General features: G+C 38.0%; 1 protein-coding gene across 5 annotated transcripts; it reads right to left on the bottom strand.

The window, feature by feature from the left end:
• Positions 1 to 999: 999 nt before the first annotated feature.
• On the bottom strand, positions 1,000 to 20,614 carry LOC101471111 (high affinity cationic amino acid transporter 1). 5 transcript variants are annotated; one of them, XM_076873370.1, is made up of 13 exons: positions 20,515 to 20,608; positions 20,101 to 20,174; positions 10,390 to 10,796; positions 10,150 to 10,308; positions 9,894 to 10,065; positions 9,660 to 9,793; positions 9,358 to 9,580; positions 8,123 to 8,262; positions 7,439 to 7,541; positions 5,832 to 6,031; positions 5,580 to 5,731; positions 4,982 to 5,090; positions 1,000 to 4,877 (listed from the first exon to the last, which is right to left on the bottom strand). In XM_076873370.1, exons 3-13 carry the CDS (start codon positions 10,757 to 10,759, stop codon positions 4,705 to 4,707), a joined length of 1,935 nt encoding a protein of 644 aa, XP_076729485.1. In that variant the 5' UTR covers positions 10,760 to 10,796; positions 20,101 to 20,174; positions 20,515 to 20,608; the 3' UTR covers positions 1,000 to 4,704. The 5 variants fall into 5 exon arrangements, with proteins under 5 accessions (XP_076729485.1, XP_004560611.3, XP_004560613.3 ...); XM_004560554.6 differs by lacking the exon at positions 20,101 to 20,174 and having other exon boundaries at positions 20,515 to 20,614; XM_004560556.6 differs by lacking the exon at positions 8,123 to 8,262 and adding an exon at positions 7,722 to 7,858 and having other exon boundaries at positions 20,101 to 20,606.
• Positions 20,615 to 21,321: the final 707 nt, after the last annotated feature.

Raw genomic sequence — 21,321 nt, 5'->3', positions numbered from 1 at the left:
TAAAGGAAGTGGAGATGGAGGAGTTTAAAAAGCTGGGGTCAATGATCCAAAGCAACAGTGAGTGCACATGAGAAGAGGAACAAGTGAGTGCAGGATACGATCACAGGATATCTGCACGAGTGAAAGGGAAGGTTTACAAGGTGCTGAGTCCTGCCGTGATCTTTGGTTTGGAGAAAGTGGCACTGACACAAAGACGGGGTGGAGACGGAGGTGGCAGATTTTCACTGAGAGTGACCACGAGGTGCAATTTCAGAAATTAATATGTCAGAGGGACCGCTCAGGTCGAGCAGTTTGGAGACAAAGTTAGAAGGCAAAATGGTTCGGCATGTGCAGGAGAGAGAGTGGATCAACTGAAAGGATGTTGACATGGAGCTGCCACATGAAAAGGAGGAGGACATTGCAAAGGGTTCATGACAGAGGAAGGTGGAGACAGGGCGGCAGATGTGTGGAGGCCTCTAAAGAGAGCAGCTCAAAGAATAGAGAAAGAGCAACACAGACTAATATAGTGCTTAACAGATTTATTAGACCGTCTGGCTAAATGGTTATTAGGCGAACCATACAAACAAATTAAAATGAGTGTAATCGGTCCTCAATCAAAAAAAAAAATCATGTGCTTTATTTATTGTTTTTGTAAAACAGTCGATTAAAAAAAAAGATAACAGTAATTATATTCAAACATTAAAAAGATCATTTTGATTACACAGCTTACTCATATTACTGGATTAAACATTACAGAAACGTACAGTTAATTTAGGGTAACTATAGCATTTTACATTTGGCAGTAGTCTTATGAATTAATTACAGTGTTAAACACTAAAAACAGTTTGTCTGCAGAATAAACTGAAGGAATTTAGATTTTTCTTTGGCTCCAATCTTTCTGATTACTGTACTTGAAGTAGTAAAGGTAACAGTAGAAGAAACTACACTAATGAATTAATGTCGATTCTCTAAACCATCTATACAGCGGGAGGTGGTTATGTGAAATAAATCAAAGTCAGCTTTAGCTTTCAGGATTATTTATTTACATCGAGAACTATACAAACCATAACCAATATGACAACAACATATAGTGAACAGTGTGCCTTCCCCCCCACAGTACACTGAACATTATCACATATCAACACTATAAAATGCATTTATGCAGCATGCAAAGCACGGATGAAGCATGATGTGACCTTTTGACATGTAACCACAGCAAGTACAGCACTCCCATAAACATTGCATACAGTCAGTAACTCAAGTATCATCAAAAAATTATTTACAAAGGCAGTGTTAAAATGTTTTCTACATTTTAAAATTAATGCATCGTTTCAAAATAACATGTGCTGATATCTTACTGATTTAGAAACAGCCAGGTAAACAATGCCTGGTTACATTCTGGAGCGCAAAACTTTTATTTACAAGGTAAGTGTTTAAAAATTGTTATACCACTCCAGCAAAAATAATCTTCTTTTTTTTTAATTCATATTTTTATTAAGGTTTCAAAAGCAGGCATTCACAGTATGTACATCATGTAAGCATTCTTCATACTTAGGTTATCTGCCTTAAATACTGAAATAGTATTTTAATTTACATCCAAGTCATAAGGGAAGAATACTTACAACGATAGAAGTAATTGAAACCATCACATAATCCGAAAATCAAAAAACAAAAAACAAAACTAACAAACCTAAGAAAAGAGAAAAAAAAACAAAAAAAAACAAAACAAAAAAAAGAAACAAAAAACAAAAAAACAAAAAACAAAAAAAAACACGGATGTGTTGGTATGGGGTGATCCTATAAATATATATACATACATCATAATTATTGGTTTGTAATAGTAAAATCTGGCCTATGAGGCGTGATATATTTAACCCAGTTTTCCCAATATGATGTAAATTTCTCCAGCTTGTGGTTAACAGAAGCTGTTATCTTTTCCATGTTATAAATTTCCATTGTGATTTCCATCCATGTACTTATGTTTGGGCTCTCTGGGGATAACCATTTTCTGGTGATATTCTTTTTACAGGCCACCAATAAAATATTTATTAAATGTTTATCATATTTAGGCCATTCCTGAGGTATATATCCAAAGAACATAGTCTTACTCTCGAGAGATATTTCACGTTTAAAGATATCCTGTAAGGCATTATGTATTTCTCTCCAATAATCCCTCAAGATTGAGCAGTCCCAGAAAATATGGTAATGATTTGCACTTTGATTTCCACAGTTCCTCCAACAAGCAGGGGGGTTATCATCATAATGAGACTTCTGAGAAGGTGTTATAAAGTATCTAATTAGGCACTTCCAGCCAAATTCCCTCCACTTTTGTGAGCTGGTACACATCCACTGATATCTCCATATTGCCAGCAAAAATAATCTATAGGAACTATTAAAAAACTATTAAAACTATTAAAAAACTACAGAAATTATTCTGACGCATGATCAAGTTAAATCCAATGGATTTTGGCTTCAGGTTTCATTAATAGATTCCCTCAAAAGGACCATAAGATGAAATAAATTGTCTCACAGTGTCATTGCCATCACCCATTTACTGCTGAATATATATTAGCGTTTAAAAACGGACTGAGTGAAGAGATTTTTCACGTAGTTGCATTTCCAGACCTTTGCTGACATACAAACTTTGCTGTACTTCAGTTTTAGCTGCATCAAAGATCTGCACACACACACGCATACATACACTCTACTGCTTGACCTACACCATTTTTGTGTTTCTAAACATACAGTGTAGGTTTTGGCATTTCAAAATAAAAGTGAACTAAAGAAGTGTTATATCACCATGTAAACTACAGGTGTGCAATAATCACAAACTGATTGTATTTCAGGCATGTGTGAATTAAAAAGTTAAAAGGATCCACTTGGGTTTCATGTAGTTATAAATATATGATTTTTTTTCCAATCTTCGTTTAAACATTTTGTTTTATATATAAAGTATCACACAAAGGCAAATCGTGATAGAGGAATATCCTATCTTTAAAAATTGGGGAATAGGCACTTTAACCTACTAGGACCTGGCGTCCACATATTTGGACATCACATTTTGGGTTATTTAGACCAAAATACTCAATTTTGCTTTACAAGGGCCTGATAACCACTTACGAGGACATTATACTGCTACTGTTCTATTGAAATTTTAAACAAATATCCTCATTTGTGGCTCTCATTTTTCTTAGAAATTAAAATTTGGTAAAAAAAAAATAAAAATCTGGCAATTCTTTGTTTTTACATTCATCGGGCCCCAATATGCCCAAATATCAAAGATAAATTAAAAATGCATGCTGTGGAAGAATTCGGGTCTTAAAAGGTTAAAATATAAACTAGATTAAAATAAGCAGCTTTTTTTCTTTGAGTAAAAAGTACAAATTCCCACAGATAGCATTGGTACTCTGGTAAGATTAGCAGTTGGTACCATCAATCAGAAAGACCTGCAAACACATGGATGCACTGAAAATGCTACTTTTAGCACCATGTTGACTTTATATGAGCCATACATTCAATGTACAAGACATCCAAAGACCTGTGACTTGTATTTTTTCAGTAATAGAAACACTGGTTAAACCCCCAAAACTGCATCTTAAGGGTAAATTTACAACTAAGGGATTTCTCAGCTAACAACTTTCTCACAAAAGGCACTGATGGTACATTAAAATTCTCACCCTCGTCCAAGTCTCTTAGACGGTGTTTGTATTTTTTGTACACGGTCAACATATACAAATGTCGAGCACTTTGAAGCTAGGTGAGCAGTAACACATTCTGAACTTTATATGTGACATCATTCATGGAAAATCTGATGTGCGGTCATTCTAATGTACTGTTAAAAACCCAAAATGAAGTTTATGAAGATCCATTTATGGTTGGATAATATTTTTGTAAAAACAAAAGCATTTTGAATCGATGGATTCCGTTATGTTTAGTAAAACTGACCATTTCAAAGCACAATAAAATAAAATAAAAAAATATGACTATAATCTTCTTTTCACATAATTTCATACTGCTTCAATTAAAAATACTTGGCTAATTAGCCATTAAATCTTATTAGGCTTTTTATAATCATCATGTAGTCAACATTTTTGGCTAGTAGTACAATTGGCTGTCTCCATGTGTCTCCTGAACTTGCAGATAGTCTTTCAGAAAACTTAATAGCTATTTCACAGCACAGATGTTACATTCTTTTTGGGAAAAAAGGGGTAAAGGATATACTGTACCAGCTCCTGGTCTATGGACTCTTTCTTCTTACTGGCTCCTCGTGTTTTCATCTTTCTTGTCGTTGGCTGACGACTGAGCACTTGCATGGTCTGCAGGGACTCAAGGTATTTGGCCATTTTGGATTTTTAAGCTCATTGTCATGACTGCATGATAATACGTTATGTTTAGGTTAGATTTTATGTTAGCTCAATTTAATTGATAATCTTGTGTTGATAGGTCCTTTGTGACATTGTTCTGTGCCCACCTCGACATAGAAAACATGTAGAGGACAGCTGCAAATGCAATTTTAACATTTTTTCCCCGTTTTTCTTTGAGTTGTTAGCGAATTGTAGGTTTGTAACTTTTCATTTGTCTAAGTTAGTTAGTTGGTTGGCGTTTTCACAATAGGTAAGGGCTGTTTTGTTTGTTATGTTGTCCTTACCGCTCCGTGAAACATACTTGCACCTTCTTTCCTGTACCCCTATTTAAATAAACGTTTTAAAAAACCCTCCTATCTCCTCAGAAACCATCTTCATCTTCTCGGGTAGAGTTTTGTGTATTGTGTAAGAAGGCTTCCTTCTCTGTTTGTATGGCCTCTTCCTTTATTATGCAGCTATCTTCGTAATTGTCACACTTGGCTAACGCCTCCTCTGCACTGTTGCGTATACCATAGCCAAAGTAGATGGCAAAACCTACAATTCACATAGAAACATGAATTAATGGACAATAATAATAACAAGTTTAAAAAAATAAAATTACAGCAGAGACGTTAATTGTTACTGCTGGTCTAAAGTACCTATGGTCATCCAGATGGCAAAACGCAACCACGTTCCTTTGTCGAGCTGCATCATCAGGTACACGTTCACAAACATGCTAATGATCGGCACCAGTGGCACCAATGGGACCTGTGGATAGAGTATTTATTGGGTATAAGACTGGCTAAAACTTTGCATTTAAAACAAATTTTACAATCTGCAAAGCAATCTTAGACGTACGGGCAATGTAGGAAAATCCCTGACAAAATTAAGTGTTATTTTTTTAACGCTCGATTGAAAAATTGTGCAGCACTTTTAATTCAAAACTCTCATAATTTTTTTCCTGAGTGAGAAATTAAGACTTATTGTGGAATTACCCAATAAGCCCTAAATGCTTTTTTCTCTCAATATCTGCTTACAATAAAATCTAAACTGGCATTTTCTGTCTCTAGAATCACATCACATAGTACATTAGTATATTATATCTCATATTTAACTCTTTATTTTACATGGAGGAAGTTACTTTGAAAGAGGATCTGGGTGTTATTGATTATTAATTTCTAAAGGTGACAAGCTTACACTGCTATGTGGGTATGAGATAGCATGAGAAAAGCCTTTAGCAAAAGGACACACACTCACTTTGAAGGCAAGGTTGGTTTTGCTCTGTGGCTGTCTCCATATAATAATGATTAGAACCAGGCAGATAGCCACTATAACACAGAGGGCAGTAATAGACCAGCGTGCATACCCTCCCTGAGAAGCTACAACACTGAAGACACACACCAAAACACCTGGTGGAGAAAAAAACAAAATTAACAAGCGATGACACCAGATGATGTGCTGGATCAGTAATCACATGAATAGTTCTGGGACTTTCATCCAGTTTCTCACCAAGTATACTGGTGCAGATGTTGACGATGAGTCCAGAGAGAGATGACGGCTCAGTGTTCGGAGGGTTAATAAGTTTTTTGAAAGTAAAGTGATCATCAGGTTGCGATAAAATATCAACACTCCCATCCCTATATGTAATTTCAGACTCATCCTGAGTATTGGCCATCTCATAGGCTGCACTGGGCTGTAAAGGCTGGTACCTTCACAAGACAAAAAAAGAAAATTACAAAAATGAAAGTGTAAGACTCCCTATCCCACTGTTCTCACAACTCAAACGTCTGCATACAACAGAGCTATAATTAGTAGCACATTTAAAAATCCATTATGCTAAGATAAGACACCATTCTGATGCGCCAACAGCTGGTTTTCCTGCTTTTCTCTACTCTCTACATCAAAGCAGAGCAGAAAAGCAGTATTAAAGACACACAAATCTGCTCAGACTGCACTGTGCCATCTAGCTGATGGTTTCACCTTTCACCTCTGAAACTAACACGCAAGCACAACTGGCCGGGTCACAAAAACACTGAACAGAGAGGCTCATGTTGCAACACACAATAAAATCTCATCATTAAATATTATTAAATCATTATTATAACCTAACAGCTATCAAATCAATGACATACAAATAATGTGCATTCTTTTTCTTATTATTCCCACTGACACGATTTAGAAAAGGTGGAGGTCAGTCGTTTTAGTACAGTACTGTAGGAATTCCCGAGTAATTATCTGAGTAATTAAAATTACACGACTCTAATAAAAAAATAAAAAAATACAATAAAATTAATAAAAATAAGGGACCACTTGATCATCACGGTAAAATTCATAATGTAACAGCTCTAAAACTGTAGTTTTTTCTTTTTGTTTGTGCTCCTGAGCTCCTCCTATTCCTGTGTCTCTCAGCATAGTTAAGTATGTGGAAGAGATACCAGGAGACGGTCTGCTACACAAGAAGAGCACGACCAGGCTGTCGCTCTTTGTGTTAGGAAGAACAGCAGGAGCCCTGCCAGAGCTCAGGCCCCCAGAGGCTACTTCCATACGTGCTTCCTACCGAGCTTTTAGAGACTCTGAGACAGTGGGAGGAGGTCGTGTCATCCTGTATTCATACGAGCACGATACTAGTGTGTGAGCACAGGCCCCACTAGAAGATGCCCTAACCTCATTCCACCTTCATGAACTCTTTCTGACATAAAAACCAGTAAAACTAGACTACAATCAATCAATCATGAGTGATAACGACACAGCAATACTCTATAATAAACATGTGCAAAACCGTTCCCTTTTTGGGGGGTGTCTTCGTTTTTCCCTTTCCATTGCTCGTCCCTTCACTTATATTTGCACCGAAGCAGGAGAAATGGATTCACAGTGGTTCACGCTTCATAACCAGAGTGTTTAAATATGCCTGAGTTAAACTGCCTTTGTGATGATTAAGTGGTCTCTTAATGTTTTTATTTTCATTATGTCCATTTCTACATTTATCCTCGCCAGACATCATAGACTAGTCTGTTGATATCATTGTGGGAAATCGGGTCAGACCAGAGTGTCCAGTATGCAGTATTAAAATTGAAAATAAAACACTTAAGGCCTACTAAATAAGTGATGAGGGCTACCTGAGGACCAGCACACAAGCTGCCACCAGAGTGTAGGCCAGCAAAGTCCCAATGGACATGAGGTCAACCAGGTCCTTCAAGTCAAACAGGAATGCCATCACCGCTGCAGGAGACACAGGTGAACCATATGAAGGTTACAAAAGCCATAACGAACATTAATTGCATGAAAGCAATGCAGACATTGTATTTTTTCAGCTTAATTATTTAGAAGCTTGAACGACTTGCCACCATCCTCCTTCCATAAGGGGGCACTGTTGCCTTTGGCTTCATCTCAGCTACCTACCAGATAAAAGCCCTGCCACAAAGGTGGAGATGATAGGAGTCTTCCTCGCGCTGACACGCGCCAGAAACGAGAAGAGCAGACCATCACGGGCCATAGCAAAGATAATGCGTGGGAGTGGAAACATGGAGCCAAGGAGACTAAGCCAAGGATAAAAGGAAGGAGGAGGAGGAGGCACAGATTTATAACTTGAAAGAATGTGTGTGCAGTGTGGTGTCACACAAGTCCACCATCATTTTTCAGCCCAACACCCTGACAGCAAGTTGCTGTGGTCATGCATTGTACTGGTAAATTTACAAACTTGATTAAAGTTGAGTTAGTGTGTTTAAGGCCATGTGTACCAAGAGTCGCCTAGAATCAGAACAAAGTAACCCCAGCCAGTTTAGTTTAGTTTGTGACCTCACCTGCCGCAAGACCTGATGTTATTGTTGCTATTAGAGGGGTTTTGGTTCGTGTGCTGACTTTAGCCAAGCATTTGAAGAGCAGGCCATCTTCTGCCATGGCCCAGATCACTCTGGGCATTGGGAACATGGAGCCTAGTAAACTAGTACACAGGAGAAAAAGAAAAGCATGCCATGCGAGTCAATCCACACAAAATGTATAACAAGTTTCAAAAGATTAAAACAAAAAAAGTGAGTGGATCTAATGTAAATGCATTCAAACTGTAGGTCTACGTGATTGCTGAGCCAGCTGAGAGATTTACTCGCATTCTCATTCAGTTTCAGTGATGTGGAGTGTGACGTTCGGTCATTGTTGTTAATGCAGTTCATCCCACAGGTGTCATTGGCACTGAACTTCAGGCTCCCTACACTTTTATATCAGGCCTTTCATTTCAGTGTCAAGTTTAGCAAATTAGCAAACATGCTGCTCTTTAATAATAGCCAAACTACTACCTAAGAACGAGCGTGCCAATTAGGATAAAGACAGTTAGTAAATGTTTTTTTTAAATCCATGAAACAATATATAATTAAGACATAAGCAAAAATCCACAATACATCATAATATTTCTAGGAAATTATTCTTGAGATTAAAATTTTCTCCCAAAGTATTTGAAGCTGAATTACAGTCACCCTGTGGAGTTACCTGCTATTAGCTTGATGTAATAATATTTTATTGTGTGGGACTTTGCTTCAACACAGATGCACTACTCAGTTAATCGGCAGGTGGCACAGCTTATCAAAAATACAGCCCAACCACGTCCCACTGCAGGCTTGTTTTAACACGTATATGCTTTGTGCTTTTAATATTTTACAAGCAAATATAATTGTAAGACATCAAGAATAAACACAATGAATTTTAGTGAGTAAAACTACGTATACAATATATTTCTGTTACAGGAAAACACCACAGGGCATCTTTCAATAAATCAAATATTACTTGTGCAAATGCATTTCATTAACATCAATATTCATTCTGCAACTCGGTCCATAAGATAATACCTTTGATGGTTTCTGCCACTTATTCTCATATTCAATCTCAGATCTAGTTAATCTTAGACTAAGCAAAAAAGACAATAATAAAATTATAGAAAGTGTAAAAGACATGAATTATTCATTCCTAAAAAACAAAAAAAGCGTGCTAAATAATTACAAGTCCTCCATGAATGCTCATGCTGAGAGGCAGCAGGAAACACACTTACCTAGTCGACAGTGCACATAAAGAGCCAATGGCCACTGCGTAAGTGGCTCCCTCCCAGCCCACATACTTAAAAGCCACAGGAAGAGGGCTGCTCTTGTCCAGCAAGTAGTAAGGCATCATCACAGTGAGGGCTGCAGATACACCAAAGTATGCCACAAAGCAAATGAGGAGAGAGGCCACAATGCCAACAGGAATGGCCCTCTGTGGATTCTTTACTTCTTCTCCTGGGGAGGGAACATGATCCAGCATGTTAAGAGAACATAGCTCCTTTATGAGTCACCAATTTAATATATTCTCCCTCACCTGTAGTGGCAATGCAGTCAAACCCTATGAAGGCATAAAAACAGGTTGCTGCACCAGAAAGGACTCCAGTCCAACCGAAGGGCATGAAACCACCAGCACCAAGAACATCCTCATTTGGAATGAAATCGGACACACTAGAAATAACAGACAGAAAATATTTACTCATTTAATAAAAACCTCTGATGTATCATTAGGGATATAGACATTTGAGAATAAGATATTTATTAAACGCACTTAGAAGTAGAGTTTCTGGTGGCATTAAGGATCTTTTCAGGGTTCAGGTTCCAGTTTTCTTTGTTTCCTTTAACTAAGCCAGAGATGACTACAAACACCAGCACCAGTACATTGATGCAGGTAAACACTTTGTTTACCATGGCTGACTCTTTTACACCAAATACAAGCAGCCCTGCAAGCAGTTAAAACATGAACGATTAAAGAACATAATCTGAAGCAATAGACAAAACAAGCGAGAGATGCATCCATTTCTGACCTGTCAGAACGATTATGATTACGACAGCAAATATGTCTGGATATTCTGCCAAGACTCCCGGGGCGTTCATGGTCATGTATTGTCTGCAAATCAGCTCAATCTTCCTTCCAATAAGCTCATCAAAGGTTGCGCTCCATGCCCGGGCCACGCTCGAAGTTCCTGTGCAAACAGTATCCGGTATGTAAACTTAACAAGAATCAAGAGTAGCAGGGAACTCCCTCTTTATTTAAAGCGTCTCACCAATGACATAAGCGAGAATGAGGTTCCAGCCGGTGATAAATGCCCATACTTCTCCAACCGTAACATAGCTGTAGAGGTAAGCCGAGCCAGTTTTGGGAACACGCGCTCCAAACTCGGCGTAGCACAGACCAGCCAAGACTGAAGCCATGGCAGCGATGAGGAAGGAGATGACAATGGCGGGTCCTGAATTTTCTCGGGCTACGGCACCAGCGAGCACGTAGACGCCAGCACCGAGTGTGCTGCCGACGCCCAGGGCCACAAGGTCAAACGTGTTAAGACATCGAGCCAAGCGGGACTCCTCTATGCTACTGTCCACAACCTTCACTCTCAGAAGTTTCTTCCCAATGCCTTTCAGTGAAGACAGAATCATCTTGGTTTACAGTTTGGAGAATTTCGTCAATAGACTCCTGTTGATAAAGCAGAACAGAAATAATGACAAAATAAGAAAAGAGACTACGCAACTGTCAATAAGCAAATGAAGACGATCTAAATTCAAAAAACATTTGGTTTAAATGTAACACGTATAACATGTATGTTTACAACACAAGAAACTATAAAGTTATTAGTCTGAAAAGAAAAAGAACCTATCCCATAATTCTTGCCATTAATGTAGGACTACAGTTATCAGTATTGTCATCCATTAGTTAATTGGATAACAAATACTTTTGCTTATTAATGAACAAAAATAGATACAAAAAGACAAAAAAATAAAATAAAAACAGGTCTTTTAAATTGTAGGAATTTTAGTAATTGTAATGCCTAAATAACTAAATCGTTTAATTGTATTTATGTGCCATATTAAAATCTAAATTTTTACAGAAAACATTTTTTAAATGCAAAAATAAATTAATAAACAATCACAAGTACAGTTACATCAAGGCATGCTTGCAACCTGAACTACGGCACACAATAAAACAGCCTTTACTCTGTGTTCTTCGAAGGCTTTCTTACATTAGCAAGAGGCACAAAAAATGTTCAGGCATTATTGCATCTTCTAGATGAGAAAAATTTGCTGCGTGTTGAAGTGCTTTTGCACGTGTGGTAACACGTGTGGAATGTGGTAGTGAATGAGTGAGTACGTGTGTCTGTACGCCTTTAAAGCAGTTGTGGTGGCTGCAATGAGGAAAAGCAAGCATAACAACATTGCACTGCTGCAATGTTTCCTGCAGCAGAAAACTGACATTCTAATGGTGTACATAACAATAATTGATGTTAATGCAACCTAACAACTAGGGCTGTGCGATACGACCAAAATCTCATATCCCGATATAAGACATCTATCGTCCGATAACGATATAAATCACAAAAATGTAACATTTTCTGTAAATTCTGTGAATCTCGGGCAGCTCGTCTTGCGGGAAGTGTTTCCAGCTGCACGTCATGTAGCTGGAGTCGAGTGTTTTAACCGATGCACGAAACTATACATTTTTAGTTGTAACGGCCGCCGTTTTCTTTGTGTGTATTTATTACACGGCGTGCTGCGGGAAAAAGCCTGTTCTAACGTTTGAGTCTAAGGTTTATTTTTTAGCACCTGACGACTCTTTTTTTAATTCTCATCCGTAAATAATAATAAACGTGCTCTTTTACTTGATTCGGTTTATTTTGAAAAGTCTCAACAGGATCTTGAGGCTTATTGTGAAAGCTTTATGTGGAACATAAACAAGCGGACACGCGATGCTGTTACCGTCTTTGTTGCTAACCACAACGCATAAAAACAGGCGCTTGTCCGTCCGTAGTGTGATTATATAAAATATAAGAGAAAGACAGAACTTTAAGAAATTAATATAGCCACTACAGTGACCATCAAAACCATGAAAAAATATTGCCGTAAACAGTTTATTTTGCGACACCACGGAACAAACGATTGCGTAAAATGAAACGATAGACGTTTTTATATCGTCATCCGATATATATCGTTATATCGAACAGCCCTAATAACAACTTTTACCTAGTAAAGGTTTTAATGAGCTTCTGTTTGAAAGTAAGAAAAACGTTTTCTTTCACTCCACCTGAACTCATCATCTGTACAAAGGCTCAGCCTCTTTGCTCTTTCCTGTTAATGACACTCTTCCATAGCTTAATACAGGAGACATGAAATTCACTAAAGTTTGTTGGCAGATCAAAGTGAAATTAATGTTACTGACTGTATATTCTTACTGATAAATAACATATAAAAAGACCAAACAAATGGCTGAATGCATGAAAATTCCAGTGACAGCGTGATTGTACAGGCTGCACTTCCGAAACTTTAGATCTGGGATTTATTCAGTTGTACTAAAGTATAGAATCTATGAAGCTCTTAAAGCATACTAAAAGAAATAGCAGAAGCAGAAACAGCTGTTTGGCTGCTCCCTTTTTCATAAGGGGTTGCCTCTACAGGTAACTCTGTTTAATTTTGCAGAGTTTTTACAACAGATGCCCTTCCAGACACGATCCTAAGGGGATTCAATTTCTCCTCCCAGAATCGAACTGGGAACTTTCCCTGTTCACTTGTTAGCCAAAGATGTCTACCACTACACAGCGGTGTCGGCCCAGGGTCCAGAATCAGTCCAGCAAACACTCCAATCAGGCCCACTGAACAGCTTTGGAAAATGTTAAGGAGCAAATAGATTTTTACATGGATTTTAATATGTTTTAAAGCTTTTCCTATTGTTAAAGACCCCACCCCACCTTTTCCATTCATACAACATCAAACTAAGTACCACCAAATTAAGTAATAGATAAACAATCAAATGACAAAAAAAAGCTCCTGATTTTTCCATTATTTACTATAGAAATGTTTTTGTTTTTTGGTTTGTTTGTTTTTTACATTGATTTCACAGTGTAATAAATAAATAAATAAATAAAAAAAATGTATACATGTTAATGAAAACTTTACATTCTATAATTAAATGGACAGTCAGGGCAATTAACTACCAGGATTTTTGGGGTAATTTTACACATTTATCATGTGGTCTGGCTGGATGTGGCCCACAATATAAAATGATTTTGACATCCCTGCTATACACAAAATATACTGCATATCAAAGGACAGAAAGACCCCCTCCGCCTGCCTTAAAAAAAAACCCCACACACACACAAAAAAAAAACCACACACCCACGTGCGCAAACACACAGTGTCAATGAAGCTCTTCCAGCAGGAACTTCTACCTTTACTGATGAACTCAGCTGCTCTGCTTTTAGTTCCAAGTTGCAACTTCTCTCTTTAGATCCAGAATCAGTTTCAGAAGAACAGAGTTGGGGGAGACGTTTACAAGCACCGCTGAGACATATGACACAGATGCCTCTTAGTGTACAAAACATTCAGGTGTCTCGCTCACAAATAGAACAGTGACACATCACATGGCCTCAGGAGCAGCTGTGATGCCAGATATAATCCCTCAGGGGCTAAACAAACAGACTCCGGCAGGTTTTCGCCAATTCAAGAACACAGCAAGGCTATGGAAATTATGATCTGATTATATTACTTCACCCTCTTACAGCAATTTATTCAAGGAAACTTGTGTTGGCTTGTGTTAGGAATTAATGTAGAAGAAAAAGAACTCTATGACTGGTAAGCAGACACATTAACAGTAGAGAACTGAATATCTGGAGAAGAAACTGGATTTGGAGATTATGATCACAAGACAATCCACAATCCAGGCTTTACTTTATGAGTTTATAGCCAAACAAGCAGGTTTAGACCAAACGTATGCACAAGGAGCTAGTACTCAATAAATCTGCAGCTAAATGAAGGCCAGGTATTTCTTTTTTATTCTTATTTTGAAAGTGGCAACCTGTGAGTGATTAAAATGTGCACATTTTCCATGCGAAGATGTTATGAATTGTTTAACTGTAAAGCTATGACTCCTTACTTGGGTTTCAAACTTCCCCAGAATGCGTTTAGCTCTTCATCTCTGGCAGGACGCTCCACCCCCCCACCCCTAGTCTCTTGATCAGACCAGCTGAAGTTAGTTTGCAGTTGATGGTGATAAGCAGATGGTTTATCTAATCATGTGCCAAGTGTTTTTGAGAGTGCTAGTGCTTTTCCAAACACTTTACAAGGACAATATTCCAGATGGATCTGTGTAATAAACCATCTGCCATGTCAGGTTAGGGTACCACCACCGCTAGTCAGAAAGTCCTCTGTCTGACCTTGACACTTCTGAGTTGCCTTTCTAGGTTGTTGTGACCTGGTCACCTAGGTATTTCAATTCTGTGCGATTACACCAAAATGCGGTTGCCAAAATAAACAGGGCTGAAACTAAAAAGGAAATAAGTCCATCTGGTATCAGTGGAAAATGTTAAAATAAGTAAGGCATGGAAGAATTTGCCCTTATAAGCTGCTAGAGGAAAACAAACGTAATTTTCCTGGGATAAAAAAAAAGTGACAAACTGCAGAGAGCTTCCGAAGCGTTCACATGATGTGGCGTGTAACGGCTGAGCTAAAAACAGAGGGTGGGCGGGAAAGGACACTGCCCTCTTCTCAACCAATCAATGAGCACAACACCTGCCCATGGCACATAGGGGTACACAAGTATATTTGGAACAGAAGTCAATCACATGCTTCTCACTTTTTGGCTGTAGGCAAAACATTGCTCCTTCAAATGCCTTTGATAAATGCTGTGACACTGGTATACGTTTGAGGACGACAGGAGGAAAACAGTGAGAACTCAAAGAAAACTTTGAGCTAACAAAGTAACTACAACTCTGGTCAAAACCAAAACAAGAAAGAAAGAAAAAAAAAATCTCAGGTAAACTGGATTAGGTATTTGAGGTGCTGGGAAAGACTTGGTATTCCAATTTTAATAGAAACAACATCTCAAAAGACTCTCTTCGTGTACATTGATTTAAAAGATAGTATTGACTATGTGCACGTTAGCATATGCTACTTCCGGTGCGGAAACTCCTGTGGGGAGCTTTGTTTCCGGTGTCCTGTTCGCGCCTGGTTTACGGTCCAAAACAAGTTAAGCAGATGAATGAATCAAGCGGCGATTTACATTTCTATAGATGTCTTGGGCATTTACCCAATATATCTGTAAATGATGTTCATCGACTTGTCGATATTTTTCCCCCGCGCCTCAGAGCAAAAGAGATTCAAATGTTATATTTCTCAGCTGTCCCTCGTTTATCGCGGGTGTTATGTTCTAAAAATAACCAGCGATAGGTGAAATCAAGTAGCCAATTTAATTTTTTGACGGTGCAAAACGTTTGGTGGACATCGTGGACATACAGTACTGCACCTCAGAGTCACACTGCTAGCGATCAATGCAGCGATTCTGTACTGTACAGGAGAGACGAATGCTGAACATTTGCCTGATTAAATCATAAGACCAGTCACTATACAGAGATGTGCTTCTGAATGTGGACGATGTGTCTTCTGCTGCAGTAATGGAGTTCTGCTTGTGTTGAGTGATGTAAACAACTGATCGATCTAAACGCTTCAAACGTCAAAATTGATCATTAGATTTTTTATGACACAACAGTGGTGAGTGTTCCCACGTTCTGCTCTTTGTAACTTAACGCAATCTTTCCGTTTTCGAGTTTTGGACATGATTTTGGAGTATATCTTCGCAGTAGCGATTGACCGCAAAGTAAAGCTACCGGAAATGCACAACCCCACATCCGGTCTCAAACCAGGAAGTTAGCATTGTCTCGTGCACATAGTCAATTATAGCCTTGAAATATGTTTGTCTGGTACCCAGTCCAACATTAGGATGGCTCATTGTTGACTTAAAATGGTAGATCTATTGCAAACCCAACTGTGCTTAGGGTTATGCGATAAGACCGAAATCTCATATCCCGATATAAGACATTTATCATCCCGACAGCGATATATATCACAAAAATTTTACATTTTCTCTAAATTCTGTGAATCTCTTATTTTGAAAAATCTCAACAGGATCTTCAGTTTTATTGTGAAAGGTTTATGTGGAAAATAAAGAAGTGGACGGCAGAGCCACATGCTGGGTTTACCATCGTTGTTGCTAACGACAACACGTAAAAACTGTTGCTTGTCCGTCCGTAGTGTGGTTATTTTAAATATAAGAAAAAGAGCGAACTTTAAGAAATTATTATAGCCACCACAGTGACCGCCAAAACTGCCGTAAACAATTTATTCTGCGACACCACGAAACAAACGATATGAAACGACAGACGTTTTCATATCGTCTTCCGATATATATTGTTATATCGAACAGCCCTAACTTCCTAAGCTCTAAGTTCCTCTCAAAAAAGCAAACAAACAAACAAACTATCCATCCAAACACGCAACCTGACACTGTTTAACCCGAATTTGAGAAACGTTGTTAACCATCTTCAATTTCAAAATTTTCTGCATGAATCTGAAAGTAGCCAAAAGCCATAAGAGCCAATTCAGGTGACCTCTAAACACCTGGCACTAAACTGCTATTCTGCAGCGCTACAACAAGCCCATCTGCCTTTGTGGGGATGTGGCACATGAGCGAGTTCATAACACAGACGTCTTTCTTGCACAAGCCAAACAAACTTTCCCTTCCAGGAGAATCTGACCTTGTGACACTGAAGGCACGACAAACAAGCAACAGCATCCAGTCATTAAAACATAGTTTGCACATTTTTTGAGTTGTTTTGAGCTGTTCATACCTTTAAGTAATGAAGCTCTTAAGTATGTCTTAAACACTGCTGTACGGTTTTCTTGACCTTGTGGAAGAAAACAGAGAAACTCTGATATGAAGGACTCCCACGCCACTCACGCTTGACCTAAATAAATCATACTTCCCTGTGATGCTAAAAGATGAAAATAATAGTGGAATGACTTACCACTTTCTCGGATTAATGGATGCCTGTGAAATTCTGCAAAGACATGTTTGACCTTGCGTACATTTCTATAGGAACCTATTTTAGAAAAATTCCTGCGTTTCACATTTTTGTTTTACTATGCTGCTTTGACTTTGTTGCATGTGGGAATGTCAGTCTCAAGGGAATCATGGCACCTGTATCATCCAGAATTATTTTTGTTTTCAAACAGTAAACCCTCAAAATTACCATGAGTGTAAATAAAGAGTATAAGATAACTAAATTTCTGTAGACGTTCACATGGGCTCAATGAGACATTACACAGACTTGTGCTAGCAAGAGGGCAGGGTGAAGATCATTTAACCTCCTAAGACGTGAACTCTTTCATGGCATGCATTTTTAATTTCTTTTTGCTATTTGCTCTTATTGGGACCTGATGAATGTAAAAACAAAGAATTAACAGATTTTTACCTAATTTTTGTTTCTGAGAAAAATGAGATCCACATATGAGGACATTAGCTTTAAATTTCGATAGAACAGTGGCAGTATAATGTCCTCGTAAGGGTTCTTGTAGAGCAAGATTTTGTATTTTGGTCTAGACAATCCAAAATGTGATGTCCACATATGTGGACGCCAGGTCCTAGGAGGTTAATGTCTGATACGACTGATTTGGATTCTTGTGTTCGTGCAAACAGCTTCAGCAAGTAATGTTTATAAAAGCTGAAGGTGCAGTCCACTTATTGTTCTTTTGGGGAACTGTTATTTGGTATGCGCAATTCACACAAACAGTGTAATCAACAACAGCACATTCTATGAAATGATGTGATGTGATGTTGACACCATAAATGTTATCTTTGTTAAAACGCAGCTTACAGACTCTTAACTGATTCACTGTTGACATCCTGTACCTTCCCTATGCTTTTTTACTTCATTAATTCATATATCGTGTGCTATTCAAACACCAAAACAGCATTTAAACCATAACTTTCACACTAAAAAAAAGAAAATAAATGCTAAAGTGTATTAAAAATTTTGAGTCCTGGCTTATAAAAAAATGATTAATTCAGATATCATTGGATATCACACACACACACAAACAAACACACACTCCTGTTTGCTGGTTAGTTCGCTTTTCAGTTGGATTGTAGTGTCTATATAAAGTACAGTAAATACTTTTTAAATAAGCAAGATAAAAATTCTATAAAGGGGAACTTGGCGTAACATTTAAAACAAAAATGAACAAAAAGAAGGAGCTGCTGCCTGCGAGTGCGCTGTTGGAGAAACGCAGCCAGGCAGACAGAGGAGAACTGAAGTTCGACCAGGTACCAAAGCAAATCATTCGTACTGTACAAATAATGTAAATATGATGGTGTATCACGAAAGATTGATATCAAACTGATCACTTGACCCATATTAGGTTACTCGTTCTTCAAGTGAATCAACAAATGGCGAAATGAAAAGCCGAACAACAACAATGCTGTTTCTTTAGAGAGTCTTAGCTTACATGTGTGTTTATTTCATATTTTCAGTTGTTTCCCTCCACGGCTAAATAAATCGGTTTCAGTAATGCACTGATATACAAGAATGGACATAAGGGGCTTTCAAAGAAAAAACTCAGGTAGATGTTATTTTATATATTATGCTTTGTATGTTGTTCAGTATATTTCTATGCAAAACAAGAGGAATTTCAATACACAGCAGTATATTCACAGTTTAAACCAGATATTTACATACACTTTATGGAAAACACAAGAACATTTTTTACTGTACAACATCAATTTAGAGTAAACTTGTTTTGTTTTGGATAAATAAATATTGAAATATCTTTTGAATTAGTTAAATGTCAGAATAAAGAGAGACAGAGCTGTCTATTTTTTTTATCACATTCATCAAATTTAGGAGTACATATACACTAAAAAAATAAACATTTAGTCTGATTTGATGTTACAATTAAAGAAGTGTTTTTATCTGAAGAGTTTGTAAATATCTGGTTTCAACTGTATATTTGATGATGTTGGTGTTTGGTTTGATTGTCAGCACAAAGAGGGAGAGAGAGGTTAGAACAGAGATGGAGAGAGAGGTTAGAACAGAGATGGAACAAGAGCAGGTGAGACACACATGTTAGTCAAATGGTTGTTTACCAAAAGTATCACCGTATCATAGGTCCTCATGTATCTCATACCTAGTGTTTCTTTTTAGGTTTGTTATTTTTCAAATTCTACATTTATTAAGTTATGCAGGCTTGTTTGCACAACAAGGCTAAATAATTATATAAACTTTTCTCAATCTAAATAGTGGACTTTGGTAGAATTAAAAAATAAGTGTAGTGCAGGTCTATGATTATTTTTAGTGCTACTATCATCTAGTTCTGATTCTGTCTTGGTTAAGTCCTAAGTAGTCCTGATTTTGAACTGTTGTAGTCCTGTTTTAATTCTGGATCAGTTCTGGGTCTGGTTGAATTGGGGTTTAGTCCACATGTCTTGATAAAGCCCCAACTTTGTTCTGCCTCGCTGCTTAATTAAAAAACTAGTTTAAGGTGTCCTGCATATGTGATATATATTTTTTTCCCTATATGAAGTCATTCTTTTTTGAACAAAACTCAAAACAGAGCCTATTAATCTTTCAGTCATTTCAACACCCCCCCCCCCCACACACACACACACAAACGCGCATACTATCCTTAGGGCTAAGCCCCGGGTGTATCAAATGTCTGCCTCCGCCTCTGATTAAGAGAAAAGTAAATCTGAACAGATTCTTAGTGTTTTGTATGGTTTACTTCTAAATCTAAATTGTTAATCCTATCACAGTTTAACTAGTCGGTAAAAAAAAAATGCAGTTTTCTATGGTTACAAAATGCAGCATATGCTTACTTAAACCTTGTGAAATCGCAACATTTCCCCAAAACCTTAAACAAGCTATTAAAACAAATGTTAATACAAAGAGATTACATTGTACCTGTGTCTGTGTCTGAGCTACTTTCAGCGTGGGTTCACACCAGATAGGTCACTGCTGGAAATGACTTCTGACTCCTGTAAAAGGCAATGCGGTGCTATAAAAGGCAATGTTTCTCCGCTTGCAAAGACCAGTCTTTTATAAAGTCGCACAAACACTCGGAACTCTAAAACGGCGGATCAATACATAACTTCGCCCACTGGACTACTTTAAGGTCTGCTGGTATGAACGGAAAGGTAAAGCCCACTCCCCGATAAAACCCCCATCTGGAAGTTGCATCAGCCTTCCTTGACTTTAACACTACGTGCACCGCTTCCTTGTGAACTATTACAGTCAAGGCTGAGAAACAAAATGTTGCTGTTCTCTCACAGCCTAATAAATTAATTTATAAGCAAAAGCATGCTCGTGAAGTCTTGCCTAGTTCAGGAAGAGTTCAGACCCTCCATTTCTGTCAACCGTGGAATGAAAAATGTTCCGCCTACAACGGACAATCCAGCGGGAAACAACTCGAGCGCGCCCACGGAGATGTGTCACTTTGGCTCCACCCAGAGAACTTATTGTTAAGGAGCCTTGCAGGCACCAGATGGCACTCTTTACAAGTAAAAGCTTAAGCAGCTTCTCCCTAAGAATCCCTGATGGTGATCAGACACAACAACACACCCTGCAGTCATGTGTTAATTTTAAAATTAGCCCTATATCAGTGCGCATACATTGACATTTTCCCCCTGCTGTTCCTCCTTCCTTTCATCAATGCATACAAACACTCGCATCAACACTAGATGATTATGGCTTGCATGTGAAGTTGCAAAAGTCTCCAATGGGAAAACAAAGCTGTTAAACTCCACGCTCTGAGTTTCCTGCTGAGGCTGCTCCATGGTATCATGTGGCGAGCCTCTTATTTTAGTCTGGATGTTAATACATAATACAAATGTACACTGCGATTTAGGATTATCAATGTAAAGGCATCTTAAGCTGAAGCAAAAAAAAAAAAAAGAAGTTACAGATCTGCACTACCCTGGGACACAGAGCTTTCAAGAAGAGCAGTCATCTTTTGGGGAGTCCTGCTGGTAATAGCAGCAGAAGTTTTTGAGATCGGTTGATAAATCAAGCTGCTTTAAGACTCCCTCCTTTGCTTTGACTATTACTACTGCATGTAGCAAACCTCTAAAACATAATTGGTAAGAGAAGTGCTCTATACACTGGCTTATCTGACATTTCTAGATT

This window comes from Maylandia zebra, linkage group LG14 (genome assembly GCF_041146795.1).
Source record: "Maylandia zebra isolate NMK-2024a linkage group LG14, Mzebra_GT3a, whole genome shotgun sequence".
NCBI lineage: Eukaryota > Metazoa > Chordata > Actinopteri > Cichliformes > Cichlidae > Maylandia > Maylandia zebra.
Note: the sequence above shows the minus strand (reverse complement) of the source record. Positions and strands in the feature narration are given on the sequence as shown.